Source organism: Symsagittifera roscoffensis, chromosome 10, assembly GCF_963678635.1.
Source record: "Symsagittifera roscoffensis chromosome 10, txSymRosc1.1, whole genome shotgun sequence".
Taxonomy (NCBI): domain Eukaryota; kingdom Metazoa; phylum Xenacoelomorpha; order Acoela; family Convolutidae; genus Symsagittifera; species Symsagittifera roscoffensis.
The window spans coordinates 4,227,077-4,242,748 of record NC_087071.1 but is presented as its reverse complement, the minus strand read 5'-3'; the positions used below and the strand labels follow the sequence as shown (position 1 = coordinate 4,242,748).

The following is a 15,672-nucleotide window of genomic DNA, read 5'->3' as shown; positions in this document are numbered from 1 at the left end:
TTTCATACGATGCCATACGTTCAGAAAATTGTGTGAAATCTCTATGATAAACATTTTCCCATAAATGAAAATTGTATCATAGGTGTTTTCCCATAAACCAAAAAGTTTGATATCTTTTTTCAACCATTTTTAGAAATTGTATGAAAATTGTATGACAAGCATTTTTCCACACACTTGATGTATGGAATTGTATGATAAGCATTTTCGGTGTATGGAGGTCAACCCGGGGCTGTTGTGCCCCTGTTTAAGAACTTCATGCATTTTTTTGGTTTATTTTCTGGGCTGGGTAAAGTTGCTTCACCCTCAAGCAACGAGCACGGATCATGGTGGGCCTCGAACATCCGACCTTTCGGTTGAGAGCCTGAAACGTTACCACTTCACCACCGTCTCTTATTGATTTTCGGGATCTCTTTAACTATCCCCCTTTGGTACCTAGTACTGAATTGCCACCCCTATAGAGAACTAATTCAAAGGTTAAGCATATGAAAGTTTTGTTCCTAGAAGCGAAATCCTTTGCTTCATGCAAAGGGGGGGGGGACGGTGAATAGTTAAAGTGGGGAGGGTGGAGTGATACATTTTGAAGGAGACTCAATTTCCGTGTTTTTTTTTCTAAACTTTTAAAAATTATTTTCAGTTTTTTCTCCAACTTTCAAGATTGACTTTAGTTGATTTTTTTGCAATTGTTCTCACAGTTCTTATTTCGACTGCGAATATTGACCAAAAAAGTGCAGTCAAAAGCCGAATGTTGAAAGCATCACTCATTGAGCAGCAGAAAGTTTAATAAAGTTATTAAAGAAAAGTTAGTTTTGGTTTTTAAGTAAAAAGTACCAAACTACTTCTTCAATGAATGCCTAGTTTGCGGGTCGAACATAAAAAAGATGTCAGCTTCTTTCAGATCTCTCTAACCATTTCCCCCTATGGTACCTAATAACGAACCTCCCCCTAGAAGAAACTGTTAAATTAATGCAAATTTTGTACCTAATAACGAACCCTCCCCCACTCCGCTCTGTTTTTACAGGTAAGCAGTGTGAGTTTTGAACCAAGTACCGAACATCCATACAACCCCCCCCCCCTTTGCAAAAAGTGGGAAGTAGTTGAAGGGAAAATTGTAGGGAATTAAAACATTTGATTTATAATCCAACGTGTTTCAGGTGGCTGAGCAGAGAATTAGACGATGGTCAGATTTGCAGAGAGGCTCCTGTCTACAAGAAAAACGGAGACCGATTGTACCCACGTGAGTATAATATGTAAATGAATTCATATGCATGGATTTTCGGATTTTTGCAATAGACATAGTAAGCCCCCCCCCCCCCCCTCACACACACAAAAAACACAATTTCTTATACAAGTTGTTTTTGTGTGAGTTTTTTCAATAATTTAACAGTTTCTTTCCATGCATTTTTTAAGCTTTTCGATTTTTTTTCGTCTGTTTCAGTGGTGTATTATGATGTGGAAGTGCACACGGGCGACGTCCACTCGGCCGAATGTGAGAGAGCAGACGTTTTTGTGAACATATTCGGGGAGAGGGGAGACACGGGGGAGAGGTGTTTAGTCAACCCCAAGAGAGACAGAGACAGCATGTTCAGACGCAGTCAGGTAAACTAGTTATTTGTAAATATTTTCTAATAATTTCGAAACATTTCAACGCCCAAAGGGCAAAAAACGTGTCACCAAATTGATTTTTTAAAGTTGATCGTGTTTTTTTTTTCATTATTTTGTTTTCATAAAGTCTTTAGAAATGTTCATGATTTTCTGCGTTTTGACTTTAGTTGCTGTTTATATGCGCGATCAGAATAGAATTAGCATAAAACTATAATTAGCAAAAAAACTACAGTTAATTTGAGTGAAAACAATGATGCTTCGTGCTTCGTGCTTGTCAGCGCTCCGTGCCGATAAACGCATGGTAAACGCACCGCACATATTAACTCTGTTGTAATATACATCATCTTGTAAAAAACTTTTCTGCTTTTGGAGTATTTTTTTTTGACTGGCCACCATTATTCTTACTATATGACAAGTGATGCTAGAAAGAATGCATTGAAAGCGGTGTTGTAGAAAATATGACTTTTTGATAGGCTAGCTTTAAGTATAGCCTAGATTCTTTCAAATTAACCGTCTTACAAAAAAAGTGAATTGAAACAATATTTTGTGTAATCAAATCGCAAAAAGCATACAAATGCAACTCCGCATAAATAATGTAAAGAGAAATTTTAATTGCGCGTTTGTATGGAATGCGTTTTTTAATCCATAATTTGTTTTCAGATTTAAAACCTGCTTGCAGAAGGCGTTCTACGGTAGGTCTTTTCAAGGGGAGAGATTTTACGGTTGATCCAAGAAAAGATATTACTCAAGTCCTTTTTTGCTCAAATTGTAAGATCAAAAACGTAAAACGTAATGGCTGGCTGCTTCAGCATTTGAACTGTTATTTGCTATACGCATGTTTCGTTCTCTGGAAAAAAACTAAATGGAGGGCTGGTTTTTTGAAAGAGGCTTCAAGTAACCCGCAATGAGGCTCCACGGATAATAGTCTGTTATCATGGACTTTCATGGTTTGGCTTTTTAAGAATTTAAAATAATCGATTATTGTGAATTAATAACCTATAAAGCAAATCAAATAGAGATCACATTACTCTCTTATAACCGATCATAATGGATTATAATGGATTAAAATAGATTATTATAGATTATAGGGGACTATAATATATTTTAATGAGTAAGAACCTGGATTTTCTAAGACGATGAAAAAATAACATTTAAAACTTGAAAGTGGCTATAGCTTAATTATGTTTTACGTTTGGCGACAGTTTTTCTCCACTTTTTTGTTTTTGTCTTACCTTTAGCAATTAAACACGGAAAAATACCGTAAACGCGTGACCCTTCCCCACTCCTTCCCCTCTGCAGACTTTTACCTCCCTTCCCCTGCAGAACTCTACGCTCCCAAACTTAAGGAGTGTCTAAACGTGGGGCGATGAGTGTAGGTGGGGTGGAGTAGGTTAGGGTGGGGTCAAGTGGGGGTAGGTGTGCTTATTACTGTGAGAATGGGTGTAAACTTGGTGTGTTCAAATTGGGTGTAGAAATTGAGAAAAACGCAAAAATTATCCTTAGTGAGTAGGTTTAGAAACTGAGTAATGCAGAAAAAGCTGCAAAATTTTGTAGAGATTAAAAGCCGTTATAATCCATTTTATTCCATTATAATGGCTTTATATGGTTTGTAATTGATTCAATTTCTCAAAAAATAATGGATTATAAGGGTTATAATCGAATACGTGGTCCCAAAGTGTAGTTATAATGGATTATAATGGCAACATATCTGACCAAGGAAATATAATATAATCGACTATTATCCTTGCATAGAACATAATTTGTTCGCTGCGGAATCGCTTTAACAAGATGCAGCATCGTCGTACATAATAAGTATGCAGTTTTTTGTCTGTAAATATTACGACGTTAGCTTCTTTCTTTTTTTGCAAAACCCCCAATATTCCCCCCTTTTTTTATAAATTAGAAGGCAGACATCCGAAACATCAATTTTATTTGAGTTGAAAACATTGAATTGAGTTGAAAACAGTGAAGTTTTCTTGAGAAAGGTAATCTAAGTCATCAAGCATGGCCAGAAAAAAATAATTTCAGTTGATTTGGTTTTCACGAAAATATTTTTTATTGAATTGAAGTTACAGACTGCGTTCCTTGGGATTCTCGGAACTCAAATCATCAAAAAACTTATACGATTCTATTTTGGCTAGAATGCTGCAAATCATGCATCCATTTTGCAAGATTTTCGAAAGATTTGCATTCCATTTGCAGAAAAAAGCAAGGTTTTGCATTCTAGTTCTTAAAAAGTTATAAAAAGGCCTGCGTTTTGAAGTTTGTACAAGACTCTATCAAGTAATCAGCAAAATTTCACAGCGGGTTGTGTGATGAACTTTCCCCGAGTGGAATAAACCCTTAGAAAATTGCATAATTGCAAACGAAACAATTGTTTCTAATACTATACAAAAGAATAAAAGAGGGCGGCTGTGAAGAACCTCATGTATTAGGATAGGCCATACATAATCCGGTTCTCACCCTACAGTTTATCATAGCGAAAAGATTTCCCATTTTTGTTTAAAAAGGTTATAGATTTCAAGGTTTCAGATGGTCAGATTTTTTTTGACGGCCGATTTTATCGATACGGGATTGTTCAAGATTCTAATCATCAAAGACCCTACATTTTAAGAAAGGGATTAGTTTTCTCAAGGTATAAGATTTTTTTTCCGAAAAGTTTGTTTTTTATATATTTGTTATATAACGTGTTGAAGTGTGGAGTGTAACTTAAACGCAAAATATATCTTAATTGGTATCACGTTAGGACAACGAAAAACACTTTTGAATAGAATTAACTTTTTTGTCAATTTGATTTTTCCATCAAAAAGTGTTTCATCTAAATAGCGTTAGAACTATTGCTATATATTGATCTGAATACTGAAAACTAATCTCAGTTTAAATGCATCTAAGCTGCAACTTATGAATACTCGGATGACTCGTGAAAATAACCACTGTAAGAATTTTTTGTATTAAACTCAGTATCTATACAAATTTCTCCTTTTTACAAATTCCATAAAAAATTCCTTATTTTCATCCAAAAACTAGAAATTTAGCTAGGAACGTCAATGCAAGTAATCAATTAATGCAACATTTTGTAAACTTCTTGAGAGAATGTCATGATTCAACTCTTTCTCGGTTTTTTGAGACTGATATAACCAAATTCATACAAAAATTACAAGTTCTGGGATGTACTTCAATTTAATTATCTGAAAATTGAAATAAATGATGTAAAATGAACAATACCTAAAAGCGAAAAATGTTTACTAAAACTGTAATAGATTGTGGAGGAAATTAAAGTAAAAATTTTTATAACTGTTCGTTATCATTTTTTTTGTTCTAAAACTTAATTTACCATGAAACTTTTGTTAAAAAATCCTAAATTGCTGCCTGTTGTCTTCTTTATTCATTATCTCACTATCGAACCACAAACAAACATGAAAAAATAACCAGAACTAAGAAAATCACGGTGAAAATTGGAAAAAAAATCAGTTTGCTGGTTAAGTTGAGAGCTGAACACTTCTTTGTAATTAAGGCAGCTAATGTTTTTATCACCTTTAGAAGATAAAAAATTTTCATTTCAGTAGCTTTAAAAAAATTTTTCAGCAAACTACAGTTTTGGTGATTATTAGCAAAACAACCTCAGAATCCTTTTTTCTTCATACCTTTGATCAAAAATTTGAAATTGTGAGGGAGATGGGAGCTGGTTCAATCAAAGTGGTTACTTTAAGTATTTTTGGTGAGATTTAAAGTAGTATATAAACAGTATCAACAGTATCATTTGAACATTTTGTTGGTCTCAAGCAATTTGAATTCAACAAAAAATTATTTAGTTCAACCAAAACTTCAAAGCAAATGAAACTGAAGCCAACCAGACAAAAAACAAGGGGTTTTATGGGAAACCATTCTCGTCAAGTACGATATCATCGATTGAACTTGAGAGCTAATACATTTGATTGCACTGCAATTATCAGTTTTTTGGAAAAATTAAGCAAAAATTGTAGTTTTCCGTAAAAAGTCTCTTAGTTCCTTTCACATCGGAAATTTGTGTTTTTTTTGAAAAAATACGCAAAATATGCTTTCAAAGAAAACTTTCGGTTTGTGTTTCTCTCAAAACTATCCAGCAAAAACCCTTTTTGCATGAAATTCAACTCCGAAAAAGTTATTTTGCAAAAAGGTTTTGCCGAAAAGTTTTCTTTTTTAATCATTTCAGATTAGTTTTATTGTTGAATTCTGGCAAAACTAATGACTTTTCTCTAAAACAACTTTTTCTACGAAAGAAATTAATGATTGTTTTCTTGAAAATTTAGATGTTGTATGCTTTGAAAGCAAAACTTTGATTTCTGCTCCGACCAACATCTTCCCAAGAAATCCTTTTGCTCGAAACTCAGGTCTAAAAAGACCAAAAAATAAGAAAACAAGTAACAACTTACCAGTAATTTTTCCCGATCATTTTTAGTAATTATTTTCAGCAAAAGTGCAATTTTTCTGCCAAAAGTTCTTAGAATCTTCCTAAAAGCGAACGCTGTTTGTCTTTGCAATTTCAAGTAAAAAATTTTTGCTTTTGACGCAATTTTTGATTTCTGCTTCTAGCATAAAATTCAACTAAAAAAATTATTTAATCAAAAAACATTATCAACTAACTGATATCTTTTAATTTTGATCATCAACTTTGATCAGTCTCAGTGCTGAAATCTTTGAAGATTCTATTTTTCTTCTGAAAACTCTCTTTTTCTCCTGTAAAAGAACGTTATGATTTTTTGTTTCGTGAAATGTTCGTATTATAGTTTTTTTTTCAAACAATCTTGCAAAAGAGACTGCTTCAACTGATTCTTGATTTCTGCTTCGACTGATAACTTTCAAAAGTTTCCTTTTTGCATAAAAATTATCTCTAAGACTGCTATTTAGTCAACAAACTATTTCGCTTAACCAATCAATGAAATCTCTAAGAAAAATTTATCTCAGATAAATTATTCTCAAGACCTGTATACTCACTCTAGCTTCATTTAATTCATCAAATGAAGAAAAAATAATGATCAATTGTACAATTTCCTGAATTTGGGATCTTTTATATTTGATAACATCCTTAAACATAGCTTACAGTGAATGTTCAGGCGTTTCTTTAAATTGCTCAAATTTCCTAAGTATTCCAAAAAATTTTTGTTTTACGCATCATTTTAAAAATAGGTCTTGCCCAGATTCTGCTTAAGCTACTATCATCCAATCAAATCAATTTTGTATATAATTCTGCATAAAAATGATTTTTACGTATAAAAAGTTGTTTTAAACGACTGTTTACTAATCCAAGGAAACATGGAACCATAAACCATTCTTTGTTAAGGGCGTACAAACAACATCAGGAAAGCAGTTTCTTATCCAGTTAACTGTATGATTTTGTTTTAATCAATAGTTTCTATGTTTCAGCAACCTCCAAACCATAAAGATGTTCATGTTCGTCTTGAAATGTGCAAACTCATTTTGAATATTGGATTTTTCTTTTTTTCTCTGTCAGTTTTCGAAATTTTTTCTGAAAATTTATGAAACAATTGGAAAAAATAAAAAATTTAAATGCATAGGTCTCCAATTATTGGCTTCGAAGAGGCGATACTCCTTGATTCTACTCAATTGCACCAGAACAGTAAAACTTATTTTAAAAAAATAAGGAGAATAATTTGTTAAAATGGTTCAATTACTCGGTTTTTTATGAATGAAAATGCTAAACAATTTATCTCATGCATGTACACGGATTGGCTTTTAGCATACATTTTTCTAAAAAAAAGTATAACGCAACAGAACAGAGTTCCAATAAGTCTGCTACCTTTGCAGTCAATACTGTAGATTAAAAATTTTTGAATCGGTATCCAAAAAAAGTTTCAAGAAAATTTGAACTCGATGATATTTACACTTGAGACAATTCAAATTAGAGATATATTAACCAATTAGAAACAAAAGATTTGCATTTCTTGAGTGTAGCAGAAGTTACACACGTCAAAGTACATCAGAAAATTGTAAAATCTCTAGCGCTTTGAAGTTTCTGAATGCAATAACCATGCAAACAGCAGCGGGGTACTAATATTCATATCAAGAAGAGGCTTTCTTACTGCCAAAAATATAATAAAGAAAGTGATTGCTTGAAAGTTTTCAACAAAATCTGTGGATCCAACCAGCGTTTTGGTACATGCTGGCAAATCTATGTGTTAGCAAATCGATCTAGACAAAAATGTGCAAATCTATGTGTTAGCGTTTTTACAAAATTGATATGTATGAAAAGAAAAAAATTGTTTTGAAAACCTTCATAAGTCTTTGGATGCTGTGACCATTCTGGTAGATTTTACAAATAATTGGTTTTTGTTAAACAGATAAAAATTGGAACTCAACTTCTATCTAGAAAACAAATTATAGCTGAACTCAAAATTGCGCAAACTTTACATGGCAATCTATTTCACATTAATGCTTTGATAACATGCTCAAAATTTTTAAAAGACGAAAAAACCGATGCCGGCAACAATCGCGTTCAGATTTTTGTGACATTCTCATTGGAAATTGTTTCAGAAGTCTTTATTCTGCAGTAGCGAGTGCACATATAGCAGATTTATGGAAACTCATAAATCTGCTAATTAGTTTAAAGATTTTTGGATCGATTTGTAGTGAGAATGTCCCAAAAATTTGAACGCGGTTTTTGCCTGCATCGGATTTTTCGTCACATAAATCTTTTGAGCAAATCGTGATATTAAATCATTTTGTAAAACAGATTGCCATGTAGAGTTTGCACGTTTTTGAATTTAGATAAAATTTGTTTTTTTTTTAGATAAAAATTGAGTTCCAAATTAGCAAAAGTGCAATTTGTGTGGAAAAATTTTTTTGATCAGGGTTGTGAACTGGGAAAGTTTTTCATCTAGTTTATAAAGTGGAAAAGATTGGAATGGATTTTATACTATCTGGAGGTTGAGTCAACTCATCTAAATAGAATAATTGTTTAAAAAACTGGCGTCAATCTTCACGTATCAAAACACTTTTTCATCTTTCCCACGTAATCTACCTGAAGTTTAATTCAGTAATGAAAACTGTGGAATAAACTGTATCAATTGAACATTTTGGCGGTCTCAAGCAATTAAAGTTCAGCGAAAACTTCTTTTAGTTCAACCTACTTTTCAAAACGAAAAAAACTGAAGCCCAGCAGAGCAAACACATGGGGTCTTTATTCGAAACTGTTCATTTCAAGTACGATATCATTGACTGAACTTTAGAACTTATACACATCAGTACGATGCAATTGCCAGGTTTTGGGTAAAACAAAGAAAAATGCTAAATTTTTCTCAAAAATTTTTGTCTGAATTTTTTCTACAACAAAACTTTGTGCTTGTTTTGTGCAAATTTTGCTAATTATGCCCTTAAACAAATTTTGATTTCTGTTTTGAGTAAGATGTTTTAAAAAAAACGTTTTGGCTTGAAAATGAACTCCAAAATAACTTAGGTTTCTTTCTGAAAAAGTTAATGATTGTTTTCGTGAAAGTTTAGATGTTGTATGCCTTAAAGCAGAGTGTTGATTTCTGCTCCGGCTAACATCTTCTAAAAAAATCATTTTGTACGAAACTCATGTCTAAAAAGATAATTAATTAAAAAAACTATCGGATAATGAAACTTTTTTGTTTCGGATCAGTTTTATCATTTTCAGTGTTAAAATTCAGCAAAAGTGCTATTTGTCTGCCAAAATTTTTTAGGCCTTTTTTACAAAAGAACAATATTTTTTGAAAATCCAAGGAAAAATAAGTGGGTTGGACGCGGTTTTTGATTTTTACTGCGGCCAAAATCTTCCACACGCAATCTTTCTGATTAATTTCAACTATATAAAAGTTATTAACCAAAAAATATATGAATCAACCGATAGTGTTTAATTTCGATTATCGGTTTTTTTACAGTGTTGAAGTCGTTAATTCCTACTTTTTCTCTCAAAACCCGGATATTTTTTCTAAAATAGAACATTATTGTTTTTTTTCGCGAGTGTTTTGATTTTCTTCCATCTGCTGGGTCAACACTGCTAGCTCTTGCATCTCGGTATTGTAGACTGCCTGTTGATTCAGCCTTCATGCTCTCGGGTAGAGTAGGCTCAGCCTCTGGCAGATCATCATTGCCCATCACCCTCCTGAACAGGCCCTCGCCCTTGGTGTGTATAAGCGCCACAAACTTTGTCGACCAAGCAGGAAAATCTTCAGATTTTCCACAGAAAACCGCCAGTTTCAAGTTCATTGTTGCTAATAGGTAAAAACTCTGACAAAAACTAATACAAGTAAAAAATTAGAAATCTGGGCCCATAACCTATTAAGATTAAATTCATAGCAACTAGGATTAAGAGCTGGGATTAGAAACTGATATTAAAATGAGGTTTGAACTGTTGGTTGAAAGAGGTGGTGATTGTTGTAAAAAAAATTGAAAAAAAAAAGAGTAAAAATGAGTTGACAAACTAAGCATCATAAAGTACCAGCTAATTAATTTTTGACTAATTAATTAGTTCGCGATCATTTAGTTGACCTTGTCTAATTTTAATGAGTTTTGACTATTCTAATTAATTTTGATCGGGAAACTGATTTGATTCAAGTAATCAGTATACCCTTGAGATGGTCTGACCTTAACACGGATTTCAGTCAAACTAATTCTGTTTTTATTGAGTCTGAAACTTGAATTGGAAAAAGTATAACTATTAACAAGATTGGTTTTACAGGATTGTGAAAGAGGCAATTTTCATCAGTTTTATTATTTTTCTAATCCGAAATAAATAGTTCTTTGAAAAAATTGAAAATATACTCGATCTCGGTGTTTTTTTTCAGCAGTAGAAAACAACCTAATTAGGTCTTTTTGAAAAAAAAATATGAAGAAAAATTAGAAGAATTAGAAGAAAAATAAAACTTCGTTAGAACATCCGTTCGAGAAGATCGGTTCATCAGCTGTCCAATAACATTGTTGGCATTGTCAGTAAAACTACAGTACGAGTCCTTCGTCGGTTGGCCCACCGGAAAAATCTTCGAGTATGGGTTACGTAGTTTCAGCTCGTTGATGATGTTTCTTTTAACGAAGCTAACCGGGCTGGCAGAGTGTATTTGTATCTATATTTTACTAGGCCGATATTCAACAATGAGCTCTTCTCTTTCGTCGTCAAAATTTGTGGTTAAATCTAATACAAAGTTATCATCATTATCGTTTTGTCTGGATTCTAGACAGAAGTCGATCACTCCACAAATTTCTCTGTTTACACGGTCGTTATTTATGTCCGGTTGATGCCAAGGCTAATGACAATCTGTGTTATCTACTTTTTGGGTATTTTCAACTTTGTTTCACAGTTTACGACAATTTATTTACAAAATTTGGTAGCGTAGCCTTTGTGCTTACACGATTTACAAGTTGCTAGGTTGCCCAAAAAGTTTGCTACGTGACTCTTAGAAAAGTTACCGCCAATTTACATTCAGGTTTTTTTTCGCTAAAAACTCAAAGTCGGTTCTCTTTTGTTGTTAAAACGATTGTAAGATTTAGGTACATATGTTGAATAATTTAGTTTGTTGAAAATATTGATGATCGGCATACGGTTGGGTTTTCATTTATAATCTATCAATGCAACACTTAGTGCTTCAAATGAGGGGAAGAATTCTGTCAGTGAGATATCTCTAATCCGTCTGTCTTCTCCGGCGGATATGTCACGCTTTATCGCCATTTCGACTAGAGCTCCCAAAATTGTTCGAAAGACTCTGTCGAGTTGTTTTCTGTGTAAGGGTTTGTGCCTTTTATTTATTTTTTTAAATTTGATTTTTTTCTCGCAAACGCCGTTGACAATCCATTTAAAGAGTTTTCCTTATTTTGAATTTTTGTCTGATGATCCTCCTTCCTTCGTTTCTGAGGGCTAAGTAAATATTCGAGCTCAATTATTCACTTAGCCCTTGGAATGGAGAGGAAAAAGGATCTTCGCTCAGCTTCATTGATTCTCCTTCAGTTGAATCGCTTTCTCTCATTTTTTATCGATGTCGTTTCTTCGTTATCAATTATGTACTGTTCCCGGATGCTTCTTTCGAGTCGTGCTGTTTTCTGATTTTAGTTTTTGTTTTCGTTGGATTTTCAACTCCTGGTGGTTGTGGGTGGGGTCTAATAATTGGAATAAACAGGTTTTCGATATCTACATTCTCCTTAGCGATTACTACAAGGTGAAAAGTATGGCTCTTCCCACGAAAATGGTGGATCCACTGTATGTTTTTGCCAAAAAATTATGTCAGTGTTACTCTCACGTTAGATTCGTTGTTTGACTGCGCCTTGATAATTTTTTACTTTGTTGCATCTAGTTCTACTTGTTTACAGTTGAAGGGATAAAACTAAGAAGTGTATTAATCTCAAGGTTCAAGAAAACTAGAGTATTTACAAAAAGATTCACATCACCCATTATACAAAATGGGAGTTTTTTCAGTACCCATTATACAAAAAAAGTTAAACTAAATAAAGTAGTTGAACACTCTTGTACGCAGTTTGCACTCTTGTTGATATTTCCTTGATAATTGATCAGTGTCTACAGTTCAAGGTTTTGTAATGCCAACGACTAATGAGGCCAAATTGTGCGTTTGGTGTCTTAATGTTCCTGGAATCCAGAGACAAGTCTTTAAATACGTTAAAGTTTTATCGGAACAATCAAAGGAAAATAAAGAACAAAACAACAAAGGCTCGCCTTTTGTTGCGGATACCTTTCACAATTCACAAAATGCACAAGGTTTGGCCTCGTAATTACGAGGCCAAAATGCTCGTAAATAAATGCAAGGTTTGGCCTCGTAAATATGAAAGAGTCGATTTTATGGTTCAAAAATAGCAGATATTGATATACAGTTAGTTTGCCATGGATATGAGAGCAGAACATTCATGCCAAAGATGCGTTTCATTTGATAAATTTTTCTGACATTTCTCTCAACCGGATCACCCATTCCTCGTTTGAACGAGCACATACAGAGATATAATTCATGACTGAAATACCCAGGTCCGCCACTCTCACTGTAACACCTTCCAGCGACTTGTCCGCGGTCTGCAATTTATCAATTATTCGCACGAGCAGTTTGTCAATTAGCCACGCAACGAACTCTCCCACAATCCACCAAATAACAGACATTATTGATCCACAAGGTTCCCCTACAACAAATCCGATTCTCGCTGAGAATTTTGGCGATGATAAATTCTTGACCTTTAGTGCAAATTTTTCATCCGCTAACATTTGCCCCCAAAGAGCTTCCGCTAGGATCTCGATAGGATATTCAAATAATTGCCAGTAAGCGGAAATTCCAGCCATATATATCGCTAACTCCTCAGCAATGAGTATTCTGCCCTCATTATCCAGCAGCAAGGTCAGAATACCGTCGATTACTTTAGAATTGGTTTGAATTGGTGTCTTCAATATCTCGTAGATGTGATTTCCGAAATCAGGAAGATTTGTTGCGTCCAAGAGTTTAGCGCTGATATTCTCTATCAATTTTGAATAAGTGTTCACCGAGCCCTGAAACAAACAAAACAATTTGAAACACGTGAAAAAGTTTACAACTCATGATTTTCACCAAGATTGAAAGTGTTTCGATCACACCGAAAATGTACAGCACAAATTCAAATCAATAAATTGCTTGATCAAGCGAACAATTTCCATGAAATTTTAGTTTCTGAATTTTTGTGGATATTCGGTTTTCACTTTTCAATTTTTTAGGGTTGAATTAACTTACAGTTTTTTCCGACCAACCTTCAATTTTTTAAATAACAATTAAATTTTTAATTGTTATTAAAAAAATTGACGGTTGGTCGGAAAAAACTAAAACTTAATTCAACCCTAAAAAAATTAAAAGTGAAAACCGAACAGCCACAAAAATTCAGAAACTAAAATTTTAAGGAAATTGTTCGCTTGATCAAGCAATTTGATATTAACAATTACCAAATTTTTCAAATATAGGTTTTCGTCTGATTTGTTTAGGTTTTATCAAAAAATGATCAATCACAATTTCCCATGATGCGAAAAAAATCGATTGTTTTTGTTACTTGAATTTTTTGATTGTTGTTTATCAACATAAAAATTACATTGAAAAGTTTATATATTTTTGAAACGCAGGAACGAAATATTCTTTATCAGTAATTTGTTTTCTAGTTTTTCTGTCAATTGAACCAAATGAAAACAAAATCAAGCCACAGTTCACAAGTAATTGATTCCATCGCTCATACATTTTCTTGAATTGACATGCATTAATTTTTAAAACTGAAAAAAAATATCTATCCGTTAAACTGTCAGAACTGAAAAAAATATAGTTCTCGAAATTGTTTTCAAGCTATTATATATGTTAAACAAATTAGTCAAAATTAATTTTTTCGCAATTAATTTACCGAAGTCAATTTTCTTGCAATAGTGTAGTTTGAACAACAAATGTTAAGCTCCGAATAACTATCGAAGCAGTCTTCTAGAACTTAGATGTTTTGCACATATTAGCTTTTAGTTTGAGAAAAACCGATAGATGTTGCAGGACATTTAGTGTTCGGTTCCAAAAAGAACTAATTTGCAGAACTACTGATCATAAAAATAGTAGTTGCATCCCAGAAAAATTGTACTTTTTGCTGTTGAAACTTGATTTTTTTGCGTGTTTTTCGTAATACAGCTGATTGATAACAAATAGTCCTAAAAATTTAATTACAATCTATCACAAAAGTTTCAATTTAATTAAGCTATGAGCCTTTTAAATACAAGTATGAACTATTTGTTTTCCGTTTAACCCATCAAACAAATGTACAGTTGCTAAAAATTGTTAATGCAGTGTGCACAAATAACTGATAATTTTACTACTATGTCATTTGTATTTTGCGACTAAACTGATCAAAAAATGATTAAAACATCAAACCAAAAGTTCAAACCTTCGCAGAAAATTTAGCAGCACTTTTTGCAGTTTCTGCCACCAACGATGTCTCGATGCTCGCTTTTGAGAGAAATTCTTTAAGCAATGTGTGACAGTTGAGTGACTTGAAGTTCTTCTGTTTCTGAATAATACTGTCGCAAAATCTGGAAACAAAATAGTCTGCTGGTAAGTTAAGGAAATCTGTTGTATGCACAACAACTCGTTTAAATCCTGGTGCTGATTCGAATTCTTTTCTTTTTTTATTTCCAAAAGGTGCGATCCAAAATTCCGGATATGGATAACGGTCAAAATTCCAGGCAACTTCAACAATTTCCTCAGAATCTAGTTCGTTGTTTTCGTAATATTCAATAAGCAAAGCCCATTGCGACGGAGAAGCTGGAGCGAAATATGAAAAAGAGCTTGCTGTGGGCTCACGATGTAAAGTGAACACTTTAACTTGAACAGTTTCGCGCATTAAAAAAACGCATGGGCTGTTGTCAATTAATCAATTGATTTGTTTTATCTGCTTGAAGTTTTCTACGCTTGAAAGTGAACGCGTTTTTCTAGCTTACACAATCAAACAAAGCTCGAAAGCTAAGCAAACATCAGCGAAAAACGTCATAAAAAAGAAATCGTAGTATAGAGAGTTGCAAACAGTTCGGACAGACAGAATTAATTAAAAAGAGCAACTATCTGGACATCAACTGAAATTAAAATTGAAATAAACTTAACGTAGAAAGTTCATAAAGCAGAGTTTTGCTGAAAACCTTTAACCCTTGCAGGCAATTACATCCGAAGCGTCGAATGGTAAACCTAGAAACAAGAAATTATTGCTCAGGGTGCTAATAGTTTTCTGCGATTAGTTTACAATTTATGAATGATTTGATCATCTTCGATTCCATTTTTTTTGGCGGCCTGATCTGTAATTTGTTGTTGTTGAAAACTCTTTGATTTTTGTCTTTGTAAAACATCATAAACGGTAGATTTCAATTAACTTTGCTAAAACTTTTTATAGAAAATCTGGAATTTTATCGCAGTATTCAAAAATTAGGTTAGTATAATCATCGGATAATCGAAGATCTCGTATTTTGAATTTGCTCTGACAAAAAATTCAAGGTTGTTCGGCCTCATATTTTGCATGTAAAAAACGTCTAAAAGCACTGATTGCTCATTTTAATCAATTTTGTCTGTCCGAACTTTTTGCTACTAA

At 33.2% G+C, this 15,672-nt stretch overlaps 2 protein-coding genes across 2 annotated transcripts in view; one reads left to right on the top strand and one right to left on the bottom strand.

Moving 5' to 3' along the window:
• The window catches only part of LOC134855551 (uncharacterized), a 50,984-nt gene that overhangs the window by 16,270 nt on the left and 19,042 nt on the right, over positions 1–15,672 (top strand). Inside the window, exons 9-10 of the mRNA XM_063872093.1 lie at positions 1,152–1,234; positions 1,436–1,596. Coding sequence (XP_063728163.1) covers positions 1,152–1,234; positions 1,436–1,596 — 244 coding nt within the window. The remainder of the gene's footprint in view (positions 1–1,151; positions 1,235–1,435; positions 1,597–15,672) is intronic.
• On the bottom strand, positions 12,000–15,033 carry LOC134855268 (uncharacterized). The gene is made up of 2 exons (XM_063871743.1): positions 14,482–15,033; positions 12,000–13,093 (listed from the first exon to the last, which is right to left on the bottom strand). The coding sequence occupies exons 1-2, from the start codon at positions 14,935–14,937 to the stop codon at positions 12,485–12,487; spliced, it is 1,065 nt and encodes a 354-aa protein (XP_063727813.1). The 5' UTR covers positions 14,938–15,033; the 3' UTR covers positions 12,000–12,484.